This window comes from Carassius carassius, chromosome 34 (assembly GCF_963082965.1).
Source record: "Carassius carassius chromosome 34, fCarCar2.1, whole genome shotgun sequence".
Taxonomy (NCBI): domain Eukaryota; kingdom Metazoa; phylum Chordata; class Actinopteri; order Cypriniformes; family Cyprinidae; genus Carassius; species Carassius carassius.
Genome location: NC_081788.1, coordinates 16,616,438 through 16,633,770, shown reverse-complemented (window position 1 = coordinate 16,633,770; position 17,333 = coordinate 16,616,438). Strand labels below are relative to the sequence as shown.

The following is a 17,333-nucleotide window of genomic DNA, read 5'->3' as shown; positions in this document are numbered from 1 at the left end:
ACAGCTGAAATGAAACAGTAAGCTGGATTCGGCTTGTTCATCTGGCCTGACTGTCAACCTGGTGATTTATCCAGAACCGAATTCTCGGCATGTCAGATAAACTGCTCCCTCACTCATGATAATGTATGTGTGTGTGTGTTTTCTATATGGAGAGAGCATGGAAGAGCAAGTGAATGGCATAAAATTTGATGTTTATTACCTGGCTGAGGTGGGATACTGTTTCCTGATGGAAGAAGCATTTTCTGTGGATGGAATTGACATACGGCTTCTCTCCTCACTTGGGTGTGAGGTGTGGTGAGGTGACCTCCCCTACGCTGGCAGACAGCCAGCCTAGCCACTGCAAGGTGAATTTCATTTGTCAGAAGTGTTTACCAACATTTGACCAAAGTTATTACAGCCCTGTCATCGCAGAGAGGCAACAGAGTAATGAAAAATACACAAATATAACAACCTAGGAGAGAGGAATAGAGAATGAGAATAAGAAAACAGACCTTTATTTTTTTTACTTTATTCATGGAGAACCAGTGTTATTCAAGATGACTGCCCCACAATCCTTTAGCACTCTTAACATCAGTTTACACCCATATTTAAAGGCCTTCCATTCTGACCTCCATAACCCTGCTGACCCCGTCAGCGCTGTCATTTCCTGCATGTTACATCATTCGGCTCCACCCACATGCACTGCCTGCTGTAGTTTCAAGGTTTCTAAGTGATGCTGTATGTGTGAGTCACAATGTGACCGCACATATCACATTTTAACAAAAGAGACTTGTACCTGCATTTGTACTCTACAGTGGAAATTTTTCACTGGCAATACCACAAAAATGATACAGTTTATTTCAGTGCTATTTAGTGTTGAAAGATTATTCATATATTTAATATTTTGATGATCATGGTGATGATGATGATGATGATACTAGTAAGAATAAATGTATTTATTATGTATTAATATAATCAATAATATTATAAATAATTATAAACAGCAATAAAATAATAATAATAATTATTATTATTATTTTAAACCTAATATAGTATAATGTGTAATTATTTATTTATTTATTATAATAACATTTTAGTTTTTTTAATACTACTACTAGTACTACTACTAATACTAATAATAATAATGGTAAAAATAAAATCATTTTATAACAATTAATTAATAGTTAATTATAAATTTGTAAAATGATATATTATCATAATGACAATAATAGATGTTATAATTACATTAAATGCAATATGCTAAATACTAATAATAAATTATTGTGATAATATATAAATAATAGAATATATTATTGCATTCAAATAATATAACTAACATAATCTGTTTAAAATAGACAAGACAGACAGACAGACAGACAGACAGACAGACAGACAGATAGATAGATAGATAGATAGATAGATAGATAGATAGATAGATAGATAGATAGATACTGTAGGTTAATGAGGAAAGATTTATTGGATATGGGAGGGATTTTATTGTGTAATATTCACTGGAATATCTTCCAGTGAATCAATCACTCTGAGATGTGGACTGGGGGGTATTTATTTTTGTGTTCATTAGTTTTAAATCATTCATGTATGTACAGCTGTAGAAACAAAAAGACAATCAGCAACAAGGGAAGAATAAGCAATTAAGACAGTTCACCAGAGCTAAATCTAGCTGGTTATTAGTTTCTGAATCCATAAACACACAATTTTGTCTCTCCTTAAATCAATCAGGTCTCTATGTACAAAGCAAAATGAACAGAGTGATGGAAGGTGGGAAAGTGAGTACAATAACTAGAGAGTCAGTATTATTCTCTGCTGTATAAGGTGTAGCAGGCAAATTTAGGAAGCGTCAAATATGAGATGATAACAAGGCATGGGGGAGAGAAAGCGAGGGGGAAGAAAAATAGACAAGTGGAGGAGGGCTGTAATTTGGCCGTTGGCCTTCATTAAGGCTGATGTGGCAGAGACAGCTGGAGAGAAAAGCACCATCTGGAATTGAGAGAGCAAAAGTGTGCAATCGCCTGTCTTTGCAGCAGACTTTCAGATTTAATGAACATCTGAGTTAGAAAAACATCATCAGAGGAGGTTATTTGTGTGATTGGAAATTGAATATTGTCTCTAAAGCCAATAAACTACTGTGGGCCATCAGTGTGTAATGTACAATGACCCCAGGAGTACAACATTTGTGTATACTTGTGACATCAATAAGCATTATACTTTATATTAATTAAATAAATTAGAATTGTCCTTATTAAAAATAAAATAATAAAAATAGAAATTGAAGTTATGGTAAGACAATTTTTAGAGGATTTAAAAGCAATTATGTGAAGTTTATATAGTAATGTAATAAAAGCACTCACATGAATCCTTCTGTTAAAACTTGTGTATTATATGAGCTGTGAAGATATTCTCATTTGAGGGTTTATGGTGTTTTCATGGTGATGAGGTTGTAAAATTTATAAAACTTTTTTATATAACAAAAAGACAACAAAAGAAATTAGACAGGATTTTTCTTCTTCTTTTTTTTTTTTTTGGTCATCACCATTATGCCAATGAAAATAATTATGCAATTAAGATAATCTCAACACTCATGTTTTCGTTGCTGTATAGTGAGTATATTAATATTTACAGATTGGCCCCATTCCCTTCAATTGTTTTTGCCATTTTATAAGAAACCATTTATTTATTTATTTTTACCTCACTAAAAGAGAAATGAGAGACATTAGAGGAAACGAAAGAAATGAGAGGAAATCATTTTTGGGTCATCAACATTACACCGCATCTGCCGCCTATTGAGCCTGACATGTACTGAATTTCCCTTTAAGTTTTTTGTGACTTTATCAGGTAAGACCTTTTAGTCTTTGTAGCATTTTAAATGAGAGCAATGATTATAATATGCCGTGCCTCGAGTGATTATTAATCAACACAGAGCGCTAGCCATTGCCCCGGCCCTCATATTTACAACCTGGACATGTAATTAAAACGCCATTAACAGATGTGACCTGCGGATCAGTGTCAAAGGCCAAGACACATGCAGCCTTGTGTAAAGAATGATGGCTAGTGGATAGATATTCTCAGTATGGAGGGAATTGTGCAGGTTAAGAGCTATAAATCCAGGCATCATGGTCTCAGTGTGTCTTCCTTTAAGGGCTTGTCTCATCTTAAAGATTATTCCTTCAGCCCTCCGCCTGCTGTGACAAACTGCCCTACCCAGTGCCACTGACTTTGACAAATATCACATCTGCTTGCGGACAGAAGAGACACAGTCTAGACGAGTAGATCCATACACATGCTGACTGCGTCTCTCACTTGTCCTGCCTCCCTTCATGTCCATTACAGAACGGTTGTGTTCATTTGTAATCTTGAGATCACTGATGCCGCATCACCCTTCATGTTCAGCCCCTCTCTCTTCTGCTCCAAGGCTAAAGTCTTTATGAATATAAAGTTGTTTACAAACCAACACTGTGAGGATAGAGCAGGCTCTCATTTACAAACCCTGGCAGGAGGAATCTATTTTGGCTTGGGTGTATATGCCACTGGCCTGAAGGAGGTGTGTGATGGGTGTATTTGAGTGATTTGTATGTTGGTGTTGTTAAGTCCAGTAAGGCTGAACGATTTGGGAAAATAATCTAATTGCGATTTTTTTCCCCAATATTGCGATTGCGATTTAATATGCGATTTGTTTTGTAAAGATTTTTTTATCCTCTTTTTTCCCCAACAAAACGTAATGAATTATTTAAATATGACCAACACAATATTAGATGCATTTAGTGTGAAATGTTCTTTCCCATAGGCTGGGCCTATTTGTTATAATTAAATTAAAACATGTATGACTTGAAATAAATGACATTTTTATTGAACTGCTCGTTGCAGAAACATCTATGGCTTTGCCACTGTGCATTTCAATAATTTAAACAAAGGTATGCGCACTTTGTAAACACTGTGTGCAAAATTTACAGTCTGAAGAAAAAAATAATTAAAAATAATAATTATCTTACTGCTCCAAAGTCAGTAACATTTCACACAACTGCAACAGCATTTGCTTTGAAAATATTTAGTAAAATCAAAATAAATAAAGTTATAAATAAAAAAATGGAGAAATGCACTTTTAAATTAGACAAAAACTATTTGAATATTATAATTTGGAATAGATCAACCTCACTTATCAAGTACACAACAATAACACACCACACAGACTAAAGTTCACTACGAGTATGGCACTGCCAGCTATAATGATCCAACAGTTTTGTTCTCAGTGGCTCACAGGTTTTTTGCTAAGAAAACCAGAATATTGACTTTTGCTGGCTTCAAGGATGAGCGAGTGCAAGTCACAATATTCCCTCCTGTGCTAAAAAGACGCTCTGAGGGAGCGCTTGTGGCAGGTACACAAAGATACTTGCGGGCCATGATGCACAACTGTGGGTAGCTGATCTTGTGCACCCTCCACCAAGCCAAGGGATCATCTTCTCCATCAATGGTAGGAGTCATCAGGTAATTGTTTAACTCTGCCTCTGCGACATCTTCAACAGGCAAAGAAGGAGAGGCTGCACTGGTCTTGAAAAAACTGCCAAGAGACCTCTTCGCCTTTTCCCCCAAGGGCTGTGCACTTTGAGGCATCTGAACAGTTTCAGTACGAGACCTCTTCTCCTATTAGATAAAAACAACAGCCATTAGTTTTCCAGTTAGATTTTACAGAAAAATTGTGTTTTTGTGAAATACATAATTATCATTTACCCGATGATATGTACGCTGTGCTAAGTCTACCATCTCTGTCTTCAGTCGGGTCTTGATAGCAGGGATGTTGTCAGTACTGATGTACTGTATTTTGAACCTAGGGTCCAGGAAACAGGCAACATCCAAAAGCTCCTGGATGTTTGGGTCTCCATATTTATTATTGAGGTATGCTAGGACTTTGGTTTTTATTGATTTAGTCAGGTCAGTGTCCTCAGCATCTTCAGCCAGGACTGATGTGGCAAAAAGGTGAAGAACTGGCTTGAGGTAGGAGATGCTCACATACTCCTCTCCAGAAAGAGCATCAGTAAATTCCAGTAGAGGATGCAGTGCCTTGTGAATCGACTCCAACACATCAATATCTTGCCAGGTTGGGATGAGGGAGCGTGCATATCGATCTCCAGACAATACCTGAGAAATGGCTTTGGCCTGTTCAAGCACTCTAGCAATCATCATTTCTTTAGATCCCCATCTTGTTGGGCACTCCGTTATGAGGTTGTGCTCAGGGAGTTTGAGCTCCCTCTGTGCCTCCATCAGTGCTGCCTTCTTCTTCCAACTGTGGGAAAAGTGTCCCACCAGCTTCCTGCACAGTGCTGTTGCCCTTGACACTCTGTCATCTTTGAGTGCATTTTCTGAAAGAAATAGAAAGTAGTGTATTACACACAATTAAATTTGAGTTTTGTGATTCAAGGCTATCACTATTACACACTCACATTCTCTGTCATTCTAAAATGCACACATCCACACCCCTGTCCTCTCTCTCTCTCTCTCTCTCTCTCTCACACACACACACACACACACACACACACACACACACACACACACACTTTTTGTGTTTATTTAGAACATGTAAAAAAACAAAAACAAACAAAAAAACAAAAATGCAGGTGGCCATTCCACAACAGACATAAAATCAAAACATAATATTTCAATTTACATATTAGAAAAGGAGTGGGAGGAAATATTAATTTAATGAATCCCCAACTACACATAATTTATATATTTGTATCCAGCTTATTACTAATCGACGCATCTCTCTCTTTTGCGCGCACGCACACACACACACACACACACACACACACACGCGCGACATAACTTACCAATGGCAAGATGTAATCTGTGCCCAAAACACTGGAGCCTCGTCCATTCATTAAGCCGCGCAGCCAGAACCATATTTGACGCGTTGTCCGTCGTGATGCAGACGTGATTCTCCTCGTGGAGATCCCAGCTGGCAAGCCCTTCTCTCAGGCCGGCTGCAATATTTTCCCCTGTGTGGTCGTCTGGGAAGTAGGTAGTTTGTAGGCAGCGAGCTCTGAGGTTGAAATCTTCATCAATAAAATGGACTGTAAGACTCTGGTAAGGCTCAGCTGTGCGGCTTGACCACATATCTGTAGTGCTAGCAAAAAACTCCACCGTTTTAACCTCCGCGGCGACTTTCTCTTTACACTTTTTGTACAGCTCCGGTATGGCAGTCTGACTGAAGTATGTACGGGAGGGTATATTGTACCGTTTATCAAGCGTATATGTCAATGCCACGAATCCAGGCTTGGTCATCGTGCTGAGAGGCATCATATCTTTGGCTATGAACTCGGTTATTGCCCGAGTGATTTCCCCGTGCCGTTTTGAATTACGTTCATACGGAGTGACACTTTCGAACATTTCGGTCAGTGATCCCTGTCTTGAGGTATTTGGCCTGTCTGGCGCACTGGTGCTCGGTATTTTGGTCATACAACTGTCATACATTGATTTGTGGTATTTTTTTAAGTGCTGAAACAAGTTTGTAGTGTTACCCCGTGAAGTCGCAACGGGAGCACGGCATGCTCTGCATAACACCTGAAGCTGTGCAGCATCTTCTTTTTTGAAACCAAAATAGTTCCACACCACCGACGTGCTGTTCCTCTTTGAGATTAAAGTCGCAGCTGTGTCAGTTACTGACTGTTCCGTCGAGGCAGAGGCCATTGCGCTACAGGTTAAAGATGAACTGACAGGATGAAAAGTTGTTGCAGCCGAGTTCTCCGCTCTTTCGCTCGCGTCACGTGCCCACCTCAAATCGCGCACGTAGCGATTAGAAAATCGCATTTTCTCATATCGCGATATTATCGCAAATGCAATTAATCGTTCAGCCTTAAAGTCCAGGGTATGTTGAGTGTTTTTGAGCTTGTGTGTGTGATGACAGAGAATGTGCATCTGGGCTGAGGGAGTAAAGTCAGTACTAAATCAGTTTTGCCACTTGAGTTATAGACTCAGAGTGAGAAGAAAAACCTTAAAGAGACAGCACAGCCAAAATTTTATATTGTCATTAATTACGTTATTACATTAAACCTGTATGACAAGTTCCAAAATGACAAAAAGTTCCATTAAGCTAACATAAACTTGTTTCATATATAACCCACACTCTATATTATGTACTATATTATGTGTGAGAAACAGACTTTTATTTAAGTCATTATTCACTATAATCTTCACTTCCAGGGAGCATTTAAAAGGATAGTTCACCCAAAAATGAAAATTCTATTATCATTTATTCACCCTCATGTCATTCCAAACTGGTATGATTTACTTTCTTCTGTGGAACACACACACACACACACAATATATATATATATATATATATATATATATATATATATATATATATATATTTTGTAGAAAGCAGATAACCAAACAAACTTCCATAGTTTAAACTTTTCTAAAAATATACTGACAAGCCCAGACAGTCTTCATTCACTTTTATCATTTAGAAAATAACATTTTGAGATAAAAGTTAATTTAATTAGAAGTAAATTTTCCCTCAGATTAGTTTAAAATAAGAAATTGTGATTGCAAGATATACGTACACTACTGTTCAAAAGTCTGGTATCAGTAAAAAATAAAAAAAATAAACGTTGGATCCTAATTTTATAAGGATACATTAAATTAATCAAATTCATACAAAAGATTCTAAATAGAAAATTTTGTTCTTTTAAACTTTCATAAAACGCTAAAACATTTATCATGGTTTGCACAAAAATATTAAGCAGCACAAATATTCTGAAAGACTTAAAACGATTTCTGAAAGATCATGTGGCACTGAAGACTGGAAGGCTGCTAAAAGTTAATCTTTGCTGAATATAATAATATAATATAATATAATATAATATAATATAATATAATAACATAATTTTTATATTTAATTTATATTTGATTTTAAATTGTTTTAATTAAGTTATTTTAAATGGTCGTTTAATAGTGGTATTTATAAAGTAGTAATATTTCCTGACATTACGGTTTTCAGAAATGTGAATGCTAGTAGTACTACCTTTTGAATGGTAGTAGTCACGATGTGAGTTGTAAACTTGCAACCGGGAGTTCGACACTTGCAGTAACAAGAAATAGATAACTGTGAGAAATTATGTTTCAGTCATGTGATATAAGTCCCAAAAACGGACTTCCATAGGAGAGTAAAAGGCATTTTCCTGCCATAAATAATGACATAAATAAACTATCCCTTTAACAGATGGTGGATGGGAATTCAGCAACATTTTATGTTTATGATAGAGTAAGATATTAGAATGTGTGTGTGTGTGTGTGTGTAAGAGAGAGGATGTTTCTCCGTCCAAGGTCTCTTCCTCACGTTGTTCACTGTCACAGTCACTCATTCCTGCAGGCCAAATGTCCACTTCTCTCTGCTATTGAGCAGAGTCACAATAATACTCGCACACCAACATTGTTCAAACATGTTCTTCACTGCACAAAACCTCACAGCTACAAGCTGCTGCTCAGAGCAGATGAGACCTGGGGTACCGTGTGGCTCTCTGGATTCACGATTTGTATTCTCCATGTGATATACAGTATGTGTATGAATAATATTTCTATATTATTTACCATTTACAAGATAACTAGAGTATATTAAAACAGCAGCATGTGAATGCTAACACAGTGTGGATGTAAACCTTTGTATGTGTGTGTGTGTGGGGGGGGGGGTAATTTGTAACTGGAGGAATGGAGCTGTACTTGGCTTGCTGGGAATATTTTATCCCTCTCATGCTGCTTTTCTGCCTTTGAAATGCAAACAGCTTCTCTTCAGTCACATAAATCAAAATTAATATTATAGACCTTGAACACAACAGTTATATTTTCGTTTCTATGTGAAGTCTGTGTATTGCAGCAGGCTGGTGCCCTGCAAATGGTTTCCTGTCTTAGTCCTTACAGGAGAACTGTGTTAGGATACACCAGATGTTATTGCTTCAGAGCACACAAACTTTTACTAATACTGCAATCAGTTCTTAGATTTTGAAAGAATCTTTAATGCAGCTTTATTCTTCCAACTAGGATTTCTTTTTATTTGTAATGGAAACTGTATGGCCACAACAGAGTAAATGATCTGATTCAGTTAAAGAAATATTATACAGCAAACACATCCTGGTGTAGAATGAGTCACAACTTTACAGTACACTCTAAAATATTTGTAGTAAAAAAAAACACTGGTTAACTGTCTATACAGTAAGTTATATTTATGTAAATACTCATATATAGTTACCATATATAGTCAAATATTATAATAATTTTTTTAACATTTTCTAAGTAAATTTAGTAATATATGCTAAAAAGTACTATACACTCTCAGAACAACAAAAAAAAGGTGCAAAATCTGTCACTGGGGCAGTCCCTTTTCAAAAGGCACACTTTTGTACCTTTTAGGTAATACTTTGGGTACTAATACGTTCCTTTAAGGTATTAACAAGGACTGTTCAGGTACGAAGGTGTGTCTTTTGAAAAGGTACTGCCCCAGTGACAGCGTTTGTACCTTTTTTTTCTGAGAATGTATTCAAACAATCCAGAATACTTTTGTTTTGTGTTTATGTTGTATAGTAATATGTTTCTTCTCATCTACAGCTCTTATCCTTATCCTTTGTGTTTTATTTTACATTTCTATGTTTATTGCTGATGTTGATTTCTCCCGGTCTTCCTCCTCTCTATCTCTGTCTCACTGTAACTGCACTAATAAGAGCTATTAAGCAGTTTTAGAGTTTGGGATGCCTTGAGAGAATATTACACTACAAAACTGATCTCAGACCAGCTTTGTCTGCGCTAAATCACACCCTTAGCCAAGAAAAAGATCTCTGATCAGTGCCTGAATGCTGTATTAATTGATAGCTTAGGCTCAGAGGATTGTAATGGGGATTTGGCCTTAACAGATGTGCACTAAAAAGCTGAGAACTATTGTGAGAGAAGAGGGTCATCTGTAGGCTGAATGCACATTGCATCATTTTCTACTTTCTCTGGTCCTTGTCCTCATGGATCGTGCTGTTTTGCAGCCAACATGCATGCCTTCAGGACAAGAGCTCATGGGCTGCGGCTAGAGAGGCGCTGACCCACTGCATTGCCACTGCCCCCCTGAGAGAGAGAGCTATGGAGAAATCCACAGGAGAGAGGGGACAAACTTCCCCTTTCTTGACAAAATAAGCTCCTCAGCAGCACATTTGATGTTGTGTGTATCCAAGCCTGCAAAACTTTTCCCGCTTTAGGGAATGTTTAAATCGCTGTTCAGTTGCTCAGGGCATCTACCAGCAATAACTGCCTAATGATGAAGACTGAATTGGAAAACACTGAGCGTGCTCCTGACTCCCTCCATGGAGACAATATAAAACTGCTGAGTAAGTGTTTAATAGCCAGAAGCAATTTTGATGTTTGTTTTGATGAAGGTCAAATTGTGCGGTTGAACGCCCTGTCCGTGAGGAACGTTATATTTAGTGAAAAAGTTCAAACCATAAAGCCAGTCTAAATTAAATAAACAGAGCAGAAAGAAGTCAGCAGGATTTTTAAATGTGCCAACAACTGTAGAACGTGCTGAAATTCATGCTCAGCCACACAGCACAAACAACACGCAATATGAAGTCAACTTAAGGGCTTTTCACATTACACTTAACCCTGGGTTAACATCCTTTCCCAGAGGAACATTTTAATGCTCAGAGCCTGCTCTTTTATAGCTTGAGAGATTTAATGGTTCTCAGTTGCTAAAGACACTAACTTAAAATATATATATATATATATCTATATATAAAACAGATGCAAACTGAAGAACTGGAATAATATTATGCAAAATTATCATATTAAAATCTCTGGTGTTTAACTGCACACTTTGATTGCATCTCTGTGCTAGAAGAAAGTATCGAGACACTAAGAAAAAGCTTAAAATGTTGAAAAGAAACAGCATATGTTAACTGAAGTGATGAAATGAAGTTTTATTTAGCTGTAGGCATATGTTTTAGAAGAACTAAATGTCAGAATTTAGAATTTGGGTAAATTATACATCATTTACTTACCCTTATGTGTGATTTTATGTATGTCTGTATTTATTTATTTTGTGGAACCTAAAATTAATGCTAAACAATAATATTTAAAATTATATCTTGTCCATACAATGAAAGCCAGGGGGGTCTAATGTTGTTTGGGGTCCCAAAATATTCTTCATTATTGGATGTTTTGCAGAACACATTAACGGCTGTATTTTCAGTTTTGTTTAAACTACACTAAACATCTTACTGACCCCGAACTTTTGAATGTTAATGTGTGTGTGGTTTTTATTCAAATAGAAGTCTTTTGTAAACATGTTAATATCTCTACTGTCACTTTTGATTAATGCATCTTTGCTGAACAGAAGTATTAGTTTCTTTCAAAAAAGAAAGTGTCAGATTGACTACCCAGGATTAATACCCAACGGAGGATAAAATATATACAAAATGTGAAAAACTAAACAAGATAAGCAGGGTTTCAAGGGTGAAAAGGCCATTAACAGGAAGTTCACCATTTATGTTATAGGAAGAGCAATGCACATACATGTGCGTGGTGGGGGTTAGGTGGTATTTGAGCATTAAAAGATCACAGGTATGAGTCAGGCCTGTGTTTAGCACCCTATCACTCATTCTCCCTCTCTCTGGTTATGTCCCTTTCTTGCTCCTTCTACCTCTCATAATAAGGTCATTCTGAGTGATATGATAATCCCAAGTGTGGAGCATGAAAGAGGTTGGAGAGATACGGAATAGCTGAGAGTGTGCATGAAGGAGGGAAGTGGAGAGCCCTGGATTTAATTTCACCTCTTTCACAGGACAAGTTCTTACCAAGTCTTTGTGATTATAGAGAAGATCTTCAGCATTACTTTTGGCCTCCCCTCAATCAATAATGAGGGAAACTGTCTCAAAGACGTGCTAAAGCTGCATGATGCATGCAGTAATGAATGTGACAGTAATCCCAAAAATTAATTGCATCTTTGTCAATTGATTAACAAAACCCACATAATGTCAAATAAAAACACCACAGCCCTTTAATCCAAAGCTATTCGCCAACTTTTCCTCAGGAGATGCCATTGATCTGCAAGTAATTTAACCTTCAATATCTGCTAGGAGTTCTGTGCCAGTGTTGTTCTTGAATCTGAATTAAATTTTTGGTGGCCTGACTGAGGCAGTGATCTCCCTCCGAGAACTGAATCTCATTTAGCGTTTCTGTTTGTGGATAAAAGACCTGGCCTCGAAGAAATTAATTAATTTGTGTTTAGTGTCAACCAGTTTCCCTAAGTGTTTTGTTGTTTGGTTGAAAATTGAGGCTAGTGTTTCTCACAGCCCAATGAAATATACTTCAAAAGATTGGCCTACATGTTGAATCTTTATTCTGAATCTCTCTCTCTTTTTCCCCCCTGCTGTTCTCATGCCTCCCAAGTGATGTCTGCTCAGCACAGTGAGAAAATGAGACAGAAGGTCTGGTGAAGTTCAGACATGGTTTACTAATAAAGTCCCACAGAGCTTCATGACCTTTTCAATATTCTTCCTCAGATTAGTTGAGGGGAAAGAGAGAGGTGCGCTTGAATTGCTTTCACATGTCACTTTAATTCACATAGAAGTGTGTGAGGCGACTGTAAAACATAGCTTTTCACAGTTTTTTTTTTTTACAGTTTATTAGTTGTGACTCAAGTAAGGTGTCATTTTTCACAGATTGCAAATCATAGATTTTTAGGGAGCGAAGTAATACACAATCATAATGTCAACACTGAAGTTTAAGGACATTATTTAACTGGACTAGAACATTTAGTAAATGGTTGTTGTTGACCTTGCAAAATATTTCTGCTAAATATTTGAATGCCTATAGAATAAGTCACCATTTAATAATTAATTTTTATAGCAAAACTCTTTAAGCATCACAAAGCAAAAGTAAACGCATCACACTAATGGTTCCCAAGTCATTTAGAATCGGACATAATGGAAAAATGACTTGCGGTGAGTGAGGTGAGAACTATTGTCTTTGGATGACCCACTCATGAGCCAATTAAAATTTTTTTCTTTAAGACTGAATCTTAATGATCTAATAATTTTAAAAGAACAAATATTAATAAAATTTTTGATTGGATATCACCATGCATACTGTGTTTGTTGATGTATGTAGTTGTCCAAGAACTTTTTTTTTTTATAGACTACTACGTTTACCTTTTTCTCGCATTTGTTACCAGCTCATTCTAAAGCTCTGTAAACACCCCACTAAATTGTCTGAAAAACAGTTTGCTTTTTTATGATGATGTATTTCTTATCAAAACAAAGTTTGGGTGGAATATTTCAAAAGCCTAGTGCAATATGTTGCACAAGGCTTTTGAAAACCATGATTTGCTATCTGTTATTAGTGGCAGTATAAGTGTAAATTCACTGTGAAGGGAATTTTATTGGACAAAAATATGTATTTTGCATAAAATGTGCTTGCATGATACACAAAACAATTTTTGCTGCTTATTCCAACAATTTTTGTTAAAATGAGCTGAAGTGACAAAATTGTTGAACATTTTGTCAAAACATAATTTCATTGTTCAGTCCACATAAATTTGTAAATTAAAATTGAGCTGTGTAGTTCCCAGCATGCTCTACATGGGACTATGGGACTGCATTATAAGAGTAATGTTGAAATTAACTGTAAGTTGGTGTGTTTTTCGGTAAAGAGAATGACCTGTTTAGTTATGAAAGATATTTAAAAGAGTTTCTATTATGCTTCTGAGGTTTTGTGGTTAGCATTGTGCTGAAGATTGGAAATGCTATTTAGGGAGGCTACATGTTTTCCAATGTCTGGCTTCACTCAATAAACAACAATATATCTCTTCTTACTTGGTTATCTGATGTTATGTATAACAGTAATAAATCTAATTGTCTTTAACTTGCCAGCATGTTATGGATAGTAGGAAATTTAAGTCTATTAAGTTGATTTGACAAAATATTATCTGTTTAAAATGAATTGTACAGACCTAAACTAATTACCTGGAAATGTTTTCATTAATTCAATTCAGTTCATCGATCAAACTATTTTGAAAAATTTATATTTTGGTTTTCCATGACACTTGCTATACACTATGTACTGTAAAGCTAATAGTTGTGGCCTAAAGCCACAGAACACTTTAATCACATGAGTACTTAAGCTGCCATTTACCTCATTCCATCAGACACATATTTTTGCCAACCTTCATCTTTCCCCATGTTTATCGATAGTTTATGTCTGGAGTGTCCTTTGAGCCAAGTCCAGTCCATTCATCTAGACAGCAAGACTTTCTTATCAAACTGCTCCATATTAGTATGGACATTTATGAGTTTTGTGAAATTGCATTTGTTTGTTTTGTTATAACACTTTCATAACACTCTTGTGCTGCTGCTCACGCTCTGTGGTTTTCATCTGTCTGTACTGGCTCAATTTAGCCATTAACGTACACACTCAGACTGTGGTAGTTGTGATAGTTCTTTGCTTGCTCTGAAACCTCTGGGATATTAATCTAGCACCTGAGAAGCTTCACCCAAGCCCACCCAATTCACCCACTGAATTTCACACAAGGCAATTAAGAGGGACAATTAGGCACATTTACCAGAACCACATTAACCAAGTACCTAATGGGTCCCTTATGTTGGAAAAATAAGATATCTGCAATGACAGTCTTGCTCCATGGACTTTCTTTGATCACTGATCTGCATGGGACATTTGTGTATTTGTTTATGTACGTTTGAATTTCTCTCAGTAACACCTCAACAGCAAAAAATTAGATATGGCGGTTTTGTATCAATACCTCAGGCTTCGTAATAGGCTTTGTAATAGGCTAAGGATTTTATGTGTAGAGAAAATGCAAAGGTTATGAAGGTCTGGTAGAATATATATCTGTAATAACATACTCTCAAATTATTCATACTATTATATGTATACTGAGTAGAGTTTGCCCATAATGCAAATGTTTTCAAACTGTAAACATTTAAATATTTATTTGTTTATGTGATATCTATTTTATACACATTCATATATTACATTTAAATTTTAATTTATTAAACTGATACAGACAGACACACACACACACACACACACACTCACACACACACAACTATCACAAGGCTACTATCACCTAAAAAAGGGCAGAACCAGCCTCTGGTTTCATAGCAACCATAGGCAAACTATATGATGTTTGGTATCTATGAATTTGTATTTTTATAATCTAATTGAGAGTGTATATTATATGGTGATGCCTATGCAACACATTAGTTTTATAAGAATCTTAAAGATTCTTCTCTCGAACCCCCCAATCTAATTTCATATGCAAGACACCATAATAGGAACAAAGAGTTGTAAAACTTCCCTCCAAAAGGTACCATTCCTAATTGGCTCACTCAAATCCTGAGGGTGTGACATCATCCCCCTATATGATCACCAGATCAGGGCGTTTCTTTTAGATTCAGGAATTCCAGGAGAAGATGCTGAGCTACTGTAAGAGCCTTAAAAACCACGCCAAGCTTGCACCAGGCCTTTCATCAAGATCCTCTGATTCGAACTGGTCTTTCTCATAAACTCACTTCAGCAGAGACCAACTGGAGCCCCAAAGTGCATCAGGACTCTTTTTCAAACAAGCAAGACATGCAAGTCTTATTAATTGATACATTTAAGTATCATATGCACTTTTTACAAAGGAGTGTTTGAACTAAGAAACTTCTGTTTCCTTCAGGCTGTAGATCTGCAGGACTCTTTTTCAAACAAGCAAGACATGCAAGTCTTATTAATTGATACATTTAAGTATCATATGCACTTTTTACAAAGGAGTGTTTGAACTAAGAAACTTCTGTTTCCTTCAGGCTGTAGATCTGCTGTATATCAAATTGTATCCTAGCTTCATGTCTTTATTTCTCATCTCCTTACTGCTTAAGCTTTAACCCTTTTTCCTATGCCAACTGTATGTGTGTGTGTGTGTGTGTGTGTGTGTGTGTGTGTTAGACTAGTTTAAGTGTTTATGTAGTTAATAAAGTCTTACTTGTATCATTCTTGGGGTTGTTCATTGTTTGCTCATAACTGAAGTCCCCAAACATGCAGATTTTAGCTACATGCTCTGAGTAGTATTGTACAGTAAGAAAGTTTTTTTCCTTAAACAGGAAAGTAACATTCTTAGAACTGACAGACAGTTGACACTGAGAGGTCAAGTAAATACTTACAGCAGATCTAAGTATTTATAATTTATCATAACTAGTTAAGATTATTCATATTTCCCCTTTGAGCTGATTCGCAACAATATACTGTAGTATATGTAGCCTACATATATATATATATATATATATATATATATATACTATATGTATATATAAACTTCAGTTTTCACTTTTTACATCCATGGGATACCAGAATGCTTTTATAAACTGTGTAATATGCAGTAAGCAATATGTAAATATGTAATAAAACCACAATGCAATGCCTAAACTTACTTTTCATTCATATTTTGTTGAAAGAACCAGAAGCAAGATATCTTTCTGATGGGTTTTATTTGCTAGTGTACTTCACGTGAAAACATTCATCGCAGTTTTTTTTTATTCAAGTCAAAAAAAAAAGAAAAAACCTTAATGAATCAGCCTGACTGCACTAGTTGTCACACGTGTGCTTGTGTGTAGAGTAACGCACATGATGAAGAAGATATATATCAAAAGAGTTATTTTAATGCTCACGGGAGAATAAGGCACATCCAACACAAATCATCAAACATAGGATAATCACATTAACATAACATTAATAGTGGACTCACGAGGAACTAAACAGACAGGGTTTTTAAACACCAGGAAAGTAATCAGGGGAATGGAAACAGGTGGGGATTAATCAATTAACAAAACGAGGAACGGAACATGGCCAAAATAGGGAAACACAAAAGCAACAGAAAGTGTAAGATCTTGACACAAGTTTATTAGGTCATATTTTTAAGAATAAACACCTTACTAAGGGAAAAAAACTGCACCACTCCTTACAGTTTCACATTCTGTAGTACAGTAGGCCATAATCAGTATCTTGTTTGCTACAAGCAATACACTAATATTCAGTTCCAAACATATACTTTCAATCCAAATCCTACAAGATGTCATGCATGTAGACTTTGCTCCAAAACACCTTTATTTCCTCTGAGTTGTTCTGGAAGCTTTTAGGAGGCCTCTGTTGCACAGGGACTGATGCAATGAGAGTGTGATGATGAGCTGACAGTCATGCCTCTGTTTTGTGTCTGACACCTCACTTCCTGTGAAGTGTTGTGGAGCTGTCCATTGTGCTGCACTGGGAGTGATGCTGACAGCTGCTGTGTTTCTCCTTCTCACAATGCACAAACA

General features: G+C 36.3%; 1 protein-coding gene across 1 annotated transcript; it reads right to left on the bottom strand.

Moving 5' to 3' along the window:
- Positions 1 to 3,603: 3,603 nt before the first annotated feature.
- On the bottom strand, positions 3,604 to 6,771 carry LOC132114514 (E3 SUMO-protein ligase ZBED1-like). The gene is made up of 3 exons (XM_059522667.1): positions 5,820 to 6,771; positions 4,723 to 5,351; positions 3,604 to 4,635 (listed from the first exon to the last, which is right to left on the bottom strand). The coding sequence occupies exons 1-3, from the start codon at positions 6,676 to 6,678 to the stop codon at positions 4,249 to 4,251; spliced, it is 1,875 nt and encodes a 624-aa protein (XP_059378650.1). The 5' UTR covers positions 6,679 to 6,771; the 3' UTR covers positions 3,604 to 4,248.
- Between the last annotated feature and the right edge of the window lie 10,562 nt (positions 6,772 to 17,333).

What these genes read in the sequence shown, in the direction of transcription:
- LOC132114514 (XM_059522667.1), bottom strand. Translation starts at nt 6,678, where the DNA reads ATGGCCTCTGCCTCGACGGAACAGTCAGTAACTGACACAGCTGCGACT. An exon ending in CAGATTACATCTTGCCATTG is followed by an intron (nt 5,352 to 5,819) that starts GTAAGTTATGTC and finishes TATTTCTTTCAG; the next exon opens with AAAATGCACTCAAAGATGAC. An exon ending in CACAGCGTACATATCATCGG is followed by an intron (nt 4,636 to 4,722) that starts GTAAATGATAAT and finishes TTTATCTAATAG; the next exon opens with GAGAAGAGGTCTCGTACTGA.